This window comes from Alligator sinensis, unplaced genomic scaffold (genome assembly GCF_000455745.1).
Source record: "Alligator sinensis unplaced genomic scaffold, ASM45574v1 scaffold870_1, whole genome shotgun sequence".
In the NCBI taxonomy this organism is placed as follows: domain Eukaryota; kingdom Metazoa; phylum Chordata; order Crocodylia; family Alligatoridae; genus Alligator; species Alligator sinensis.
The window spans coordinates 1404905-1413165 of NW_005842326.1; the positions used below are offsets into that span (position 1 = coordinate 1404905).

At 39.6% G+C, this 8261-nt stretch overlaps 1 protein-coding gene across 2 annotated transcripts in view; it reads right to left on the bottom strand.

The window, feature by feature from the left end:
• Positions 1–259: 259 nt before the first annotated feature.
• The window catches only part of GEN1 (GEN1, Holliday junction 5' flap endonuclease), a 40525-nt gene continuing 32523 nt past the window's right edge, over positions 260–8261 (bottom strand). For both annotated transcript variants that reach the window (XM_006028578.2, XM_025210011.1), the window contains 3 exons: positions 6929–6990; positions 6135–6278; positions 260–5453 (listed from right to left, as the gene is read on the bottom strand). In XM_006028578.2, the coding sequence (XP_006028640.1) occupies positions 4027–5453; positions 6135–6278; positions 6929–6990 (1633 nt within the window). In that variant the 3' untranslated portion in view covers positions 260–4026. The remainder of the gene's footprint in view (positions 5454–6134; positions 6279–6928; positions 6991–8261) is intronic.

Consider the following 8261-nt stretch of genomic DNA (forward strand, 5'->3'; position numbering starts at 1 on the left):
TCTCTCTGGGAAACCAGAACTCTGTACCTATGAAAAATGCTTCTGAACCACAGCCCTGGCTATTCAAAAGATGGTATTAGCTGCATTTCAGAGCTACTTGCAGCATTACCAAAAATGCAGGCCCATTCAGCCTTTAGAGAGATGAGACTATAGTCTATGATCAGGACCTCTTTGGAAGCTTAGACTCTGAATTAAGGCACACCTGTAATTCCCTCAACGATTTTACCCTTCAAAACACAAAATTAAGTACAGTTACAATTTTGTTAATTATCACCACCCAGTCAGAAAAAAAAGAGGCAAGAGAGAAACCTACAATGTAACTTTTTATTGTCACATCCCAAAAGCACATGAACAAACCATTATTGCAATGTCTACCTAGCAACACACAACCAGCATGTTACAGGTTCTTACCTATTCCAGCTGGGAGGTTTAGGAGGGAGGTAGCACATGGATAGCAGATCTTTTTCAATTTTCCTGCTAGTCTATAACCTATATTTTATATGGCTTGATTTAATATTCTAAAGATACATTCTCTGATTGGTTTTATCCAAATGTCTGTTTTATTAAAACTTATGGACTTGAACTGATCCAGTCCTGTTATGGCCTTTTGAAAATTACAATTTTGAAGGGAAGATTTCTTCTTCCCCTCCCCACTGTCATGGAATGCTGCTTGCTACTATCCTGAGTTTTTTTCCATCTTGATCTATAGTTTGCACTGAGAAGTCTGCTTTGTTTTATAACTTACCAAAGAAACTTTAAAACTAGCCAATGCCCATGATTACATCAATCATTTCTACTAATATTCTCAATTAAAATTATAAGATACTTAAAGGCTCTCTTATAATGCCTTCTGTTAAGTCTTTCACTGGGTGTATTGTTTTCTTTCCTTTGCTGAACAACCTAGCTATAACATCTACAAAGGTTCATTCTAAGTCACCCAGAAACAGGCTTTTGATGCCCCCTTCTTTTGCCACACTTCTGTAGCTTAGCACAGACTGCTTGAAAATAGTCAAGGCTAGTAGTAATAGTCTGCCTTACCATATTCAGCTCACAAAGATGCATTATTTCAACAAGTTTCTAGCTGACTATATACAATTCAATTCTTGTCACCAAAAGGCAAACCTTTAGTTGTTTCTTTTAACAACTGTCAAAAACTCCAAAAAACCAATAGTTTACATTTGGCATAGCCTAATGTTAGTCGCCTTGATTTAATGGATTCTTATTCTTTCCCAGGCTATTACTTGCAACTAAAATGCAAACTTAAGCACATACTATCATACTTTAGTCTTATATTAGGTCCAACATCTGCACCTATTATTGTGGTGTTTCAGTTACTGACCACATCTGCAGCCTACAGCCAGGCTGTTTTATCCAGTGTGCCCCTCAGACATAGGGTTAACAGGGCTTCTTTTGATTCCTTTGAGTTCTCTGTATAAGTAACCTATTCATATGGAAGTCATATCTTGTTAGAAGGGCTTGGCAATTAGCTATTCAGAACTGAAGGCTAACCATCAATTTTGTGATCAAAGGTGTGAACATGCTTGGCCTATTTTCTCTAGGAGTAGAGAGTAGCTGCCTGACTGTCTGCCACAGCTGCCACCAGGAAGAAGGATACTGAATGGGCATAAAGTGCTCAGTCTACTACAGGGGACTCAATATTTTCTGCCTACTCCCTCCAGAAGCAAAACAAGAGGGAGGAGTCTTCCCAGCCAACTTGGGTGAGTCCGTCAGTGCCTTGTTGATAGGCAAGTCTTCTGCATTATAACTAGAATGGTGCAGTACATCAATCAGGACCAGCAGACTCACTGTTTTCACCGAGATCTGAAAGGCCTGGACCAAATGAACCAGTCAGATGCTGAAAACCCAGGAAACTGTCCATTTGATAAGATTGAGCGGTGAAGACTGCATTAGGCTAGGAGGATTGTGGATTACTTTCCTTGGAAAGTGCCCAATATGAAACCAAATCTAACAGAATTACCTGGATAGAAGGGAAACAACTGACCTGGAAGAATCTGTGAAGTGGAAATTGAGGAAGAGGCCAGACAGCTCAAGCTGTCCCCATCTCAGGACCTAACTTGAAAGTCAGCTTGACTGTGGACAAAATCCAGTATTGGCAGACCTGCAATTAAAAGGATTAACATAGGTCCTACTATCAATTAGCTATTTCCCCCCTCTTTCCTCAGGAATATTGAAAAGAACTATATTTCAAAGGGGGTAAATTAAATGAGATACTCTGTAAGTACTGTATCCCGATAAAGGACAGCCAATAGGAATTCCATGGCAAGTCAGGGGAGCAGTACATATTTTGGCATATGTAGGCTCAGTGGTTCTATGTTTTTTTAAAGAATGGTAATAGCTGGATTTTAGTATCCTAGTTAGATATACCTTCAAAAGAGTATTTTCAACACTTTTTAAAATAAAGGTTTAAAATATGCTTGTAAAGGAAGCTACAATAGCAAAACAGATTTAGAATGTCAGAACTTTCATTTCTACCACGAGTTAAAAAACAAAACAAAAAAGTCAAACCTGGAGATCTTGCTTCTTTTTCTGTTGCAAAAATTGTTACTAGCTATAAAATATATTTAGTATACTAATCAAATGTAGGTAAAAGGCTAGAAATGACAAGTTACAGAAATAGATCACTCTTAAAAAGCCCACTCCCTTCTGTGGAAGTAGCATACCTTCAAAAATTTTTCATAAGGTGTGCCAGATCAAGGAAGATTCAACAGCACATCTGTTGAATATATCTTATGATGTCAGATGTGATCAATATCACTGGCATCTAAGTATTTGGATAGTTGCATAACATATTGCAACTGTATTATGACATTTTCTCTGAAAATAGAAATTAATGGTGTAACAGTGTCCCACTCCAGGGGTGGCTATGACGCCCCTGGAGCCCCCTTCACACCTGTCAACCTGACTCTCTTCAGGCAATCTCCCCTTCTCCACATCTTGATGACTGCCCCAAGGCTTCCCAAGCCTGGTCTCACACTACTGAACACAGATGCCCATGCTAATCGCTGTAAGGGCTAATTATGTGGGCTCCGTCCTCCCCAATACCCACACACATTCCTTGCAGATGTCACACACGCTAGCTGCCCCTGCAGGCTACAGGCTCCTGGCTCTGTCTGTCCTTACACCAGGCCCCCTCTGAGCTACAGGCACTCTGGCCCTCTTGGTCTCCTGGCCTTCAGTCCTTCTCTTTAGACCCTGGCTCTGTTCCTACGTCAGTCGAGACCCATGGGCTCCAGCCCTGCAAGTCTCTAGCTGTGGCCCTCTTGGCCTTTCCTGAGCCCTGGCCCTGCTCCTAGGCCAGCAAGACCTATGGGCACCCTGGCCCTACCTGCTCCCCAGGCCCTCCACACTCTCTCTGGCCTTTTAGCCCCCTGGGCCATCTCTTCCTGGTCCGACTGAGATCTCCCCGTCTACCCTTAGTCCCTTCCACAAACTACCAGAGCTGTTCACCCTATTCATGCTATTCCAGTTCAGATGTTAACTAGAAACCCTGCTACCCAGCTCTGCTCTCTGTAGCTCTCCAAGCTAGACTGCCTAACCAGCTTAGACCTTGGGCTTATATGCTTCAAGTCCAGCCCCCTTCTGATCAGGTGACTGTCTAATTGGCCCCTGCTACACCTGCAAGCTGCTTCTCATGCTGCCTGCCTTCTCTTAAAGTAGCAGGAGCACCAAGAATCCTGCTACAAATGGTATTAAAAATCCCTTTATACTGTCTTGGGAATACAATATCAAATGTTGGAGATCATGGCTATAGTGTTTATGGAAGGAAAATAGTATAGTCATAAATGGGACTCTAGTGTGTCAACTGTATGCCAGGGGTTGCATATTTTTGATAGTGCTTTCATTCCAAACTCTAGTGCCAAGTGTTCAGAATATGGTATTAGTTGTAACTATGTCACCTTAGCAATACACGGTCTTGTGACCTCAAAAACAATATTATAGGAACTGTGGAAAGGTATTTAAGACAAAAATTTTGCATAAAGTGTAATTTGCCTAACGTATGATGTTCTAATTGTTTTTGAACCTAAGTCTGAGCCTTTCAGATAGAGGAAGGGGACTGTCTACCCACACATCACAGTTACTGATTTTGCTTTGCTGCAGCGGACAGGAGCCAAGCCTTGTAAAAGTTTGTACAGGACCCCGGAAACTGTTATCTTCAGTTACAAGCTCAGGTTTTGGAGACATTTCTGTTGATAAATTATTGTCAGTTATTTTTAAATTGGTTTCTTCTTTTAACCATTCAGTTGCAAGATCTGAGTCACTGTTACTGTTTTCACTGCTGGCAGAAGCAGTCCCTTGCTTATCCCTTGCATTTTCCTTCAGATTAACTGGCTTCCGTTGTCTTCTCCATTGCTTAGAGATTTGTTTTTTAACTTTCGTGTTCCCATCATCACTGTCCTCACTCAAAGAGGATTCCACCTGGCACACACTCTTTTTAACAGCTTTCCGAGATGCTTGCGTACAAAGCGTGCTAACCTGAGAGTAATTTGTGGGCTTTGTTTGTGTAAAAGAGATCTTCAGTGGTTTGCTCTCAAAGTGTGAAGTTTTATTTTCATGGCTTTTCATATCCATAGACTTCAAACTGCTTAGATTGGGATATTTTTGCACTAAATTTTCAGGAGTTTTGTACCATTCCTGATAATTTTGTGATAGGGATCCCCCAAGCTGTTTTTCTGAAAACACATTTTGAGTTTTCTGTGATGTATTGTTTAACTGATCTGAAGGAGAACTGGAATCAGTCTCAGAAAGCAAGGTCTCTTTCATTTGTTGCAAAGGTTTAACTTGTACTATGTTCTGAGAAAGTGAAGTGTTTGATTGAACAGAAGTCTTCAGAAGTATTCGCTCTCTTAAAGGCAGTGGTTGAAGATGTCTTACCAGATCAGTACAATTTGAAACCAAACAATCTGTGCTTCTGCAAGGATCTTGGTCAGGTTGTAGAGAATCAGAATATTTTGAGGTGTTTTCAACTATTTTATTGTGTAATGAATGTAAGTGGCTTATGCCATTATTAGATGCACCAATCTCAGTCATTGAGCAGGTACCATCAACATGGACTGGTGAAGTGCTGAAAGATGTTCCTTCCCAATCAATGCCACTTAATTGTAGATTAGCTAGTACAGAGGAAACACAAGATGATGGTGACAATAATATAAGAGAATCATCTAAAACACTCTGATGTAGACAGCTGGATGTAGAAGTTGGAGAAAGCATAGATGCTGGTTTTGATATCTGAACGTTTGTAATGGAAGGCTTTGTAGCTAACAATAGGTCTTCAGATCTGGAGGTATTTTTCTGTTGTAAATAACTATCAGAAAGCATTTTACTATCCAACTTGAAATCCTGTTTAGAAGATTGCAAATTCATCTGAGACACAAGATCAATAATTTCACCATCCACAGTTGAGAGTCCTTTCTCCTTTAGTTTATGTTTCTTACCTGCAAAAACAAAAACCGTACATGAAAACAGGCACTTTTTGTAATTAAACAGGGCCAAGCAGTAACTGACCTTGTTCAGAATTTGGTGGGCACATCTACACACGTGCTCTACTGTGGAATTGACTAATTAGCTCTGCAGTAAAGTGTCACTGTCTACATGTAAACCAGTATTAAGGTGTAGTAAATTAACTAACTGTGCTGTAAGATAGTACTGTTATTAAGTGCAATGAAACTCGCGCATAAACAGTGACGGGCTGGCTAGAGCACAAGGGTGTTAAAATGTGGAGGCTAACTGCTGCCTAACCACACAGCTCTGCAGATTCTCCACCCTTGTGCCCCAGCCAGCCCCTCTGCCACCTGACACCACTGCCCCTGAGCCTGCTGCCAGATCAGGGCTACTCTGCCTTGGATCAAAGTGCTGCTGTCCCAGGCACATGTGCCCAGGAGCAATCGACTCTGGCATGAACTGCTCCAGAGTTTATTGCATTACATTAATTTCACATGTAGATGCATACAATTTTAAGTAATAATGATAAAAAGCATGGTAAAGGAAGGAGAGGGGACCCTGCTGGGATATAAATCCTCCAGTAATTATAAAGCATAAACAACTACTGAAGTGGCCCTAAAATTCTCTCCCTCATTTATGTTATGATAGACATTGTTATGTTTTCAAAAACACACTTTTCTGTTTCTTTTCCAGGACTTCTAATTTTTCCATTTTATAATGAGCAACAACATCAGCATAAGCAGCCTGAAACAAAGATTCTTCTTCTACTGTAACCACAAAGGACTCCATGGGCTGATCATCCTCAGTAACATAATGCTCTAAAAAAAATAAGCAAAGGAACATTAGTGAATAAAAGTAATCATAAATTTCAAATGATGCTGGGGGAAACTACGGGACCAAAGCAAACAACAACGCCCCACAATCAACCAACCAAAAATATCCAATTCCCCTGTACCTACTGCTATAATTTCCAAATAATTTTAAAAGAAAGATCAAATCTCAAGCCAGAATCTCTGCTCTTTGTACCAAAAGACAGGCACAGAGGCATTAAAAAAAAAAAACTTTCTTCAATAGGACAACTGAAGACTCTTCCAGGATGGGGAAGATTCCTCAGCAGAGTTATCATAATGTAGGAGACAGGCTGGAACCAGGAATAGGAAAAAATTGCAGTCCAATACACTATGATGATGTCAGGCCAATGTAATAGAATTAGAAACACTTTGCTCTGTTACTGATATGCATCAATGTCTGCTCTCATGCACCAGAAACTGAGCCCTTGGGCAGGTTGAGGACGAGGGAAGGTTCTTTGAGATGGTTTTTATTTTAAGTTTGAGAAGTATGTGTTCTCTAATGTGTAAAACAGGCCAATCCTGTGCAGTGTGAGCTGCACATCTTTTTTAAAGGAGATTTTTGTCCATTCATTTAATTGCATTATAAAATAACTTAATTTGTACAAGAGGGCACCAACCTGGTTTTTGCCATTCAATTTCAAAACAAGGAATCCCATTTTTAATACGGGTTCTGGCTATCCTGTCAAATAAAAAAAAAGGGACACGGTATCAGCTTCATTGCATGGATTTAATTTAAGCAAAAATAAAATGAAGTCCACTGTAAAAATTTTGATTTTGTAATGCATACAAATTAGAGTGGAAAAAAATACAAATCCTTGCAACAGTCAATTTTGTACAGATTCCAAAAAAGCAAAATACTTATGTTTAAAACAAGAGGAAAGGACTTTTGGTAGTATCTTTTATTGGACCAACTTTCAGGCATCAAGTGCTCTTCTTCAGCTATGAAAGAGGCAGAGGCAGGATGACCTAAATATCAGAGAAAAGCTTCCATGGAAATGCATGCAGATGGTTTTAAAGACTATTTTTCTTTACTGGTTTTCATGGATAAAACATAAGTTTTTGATTCTGAACATTTAAACAAATTGTTTTTAGTGAATGGAGTCCCTCTGAAAAGTATTAGGTGGTAAAATTGGAAAACGAAGCACTCTCCCTACCATAAAGAAAGCAGTCCTGTAAAACTTTTTATACTATTCTGCCCAGTCTCTCAACCTCACCATGGAAGAACAAGCCTCAAAGGCATAAAAAGGGTGTTATTCTTTCATTTTAATTCACTCCTTTACCTCCTTTGGAGAGTTTTAAGGAAAAAAGATGCATAAGGTAGTGATATTCGAACAAAATGAGAAATATTCTCTTTAATTCTATTTGAGCTGTTCAGTTTAGACATTGTAACATGTGGCAGGGCTGATTGTGATTCTGCCTGTGACTGCATTATTAAATAAGAGTAATCAAAGACATTTAGAGCTTGGAAGGTGTTTTTTAATTGTTTGCATAAATTAAAAAAAACAAAAACACAAACAGAGGACACCATTTCCACAGCAAGACAATCTGTTATTTTTAGCCATTACTTGAAAAAAACTAGTAAGTTGGACCAGAAAACCCAGGACTTAGATTTAGGTCTGGTGGGTCTGATTCCACAAATACTCTTTCCTTTATATAAATAAAGGAAAGAATAAGACTAAGTATAAGGATAAAAAAGGACATTTTCCCTTATCCTCTTCCTTATGTATATAAGGAAAAGAGTATCCTGTTCCATGAAAATGAATGGAAACTTTGCCATGGACCTCACTGAACATAGAACCCAACTCAAAATGCTAGGGATGCACTGATAAAGATTTTTTTGGCCAATACTGATGGTTGATTATTAACCAGACATATCAGCCAATGCCAGTCCGATTGCTGATATGCAGCCTGGGGAGCAGAGTCTAGCCAGTAAGTCTGTGGGGGGGGAGG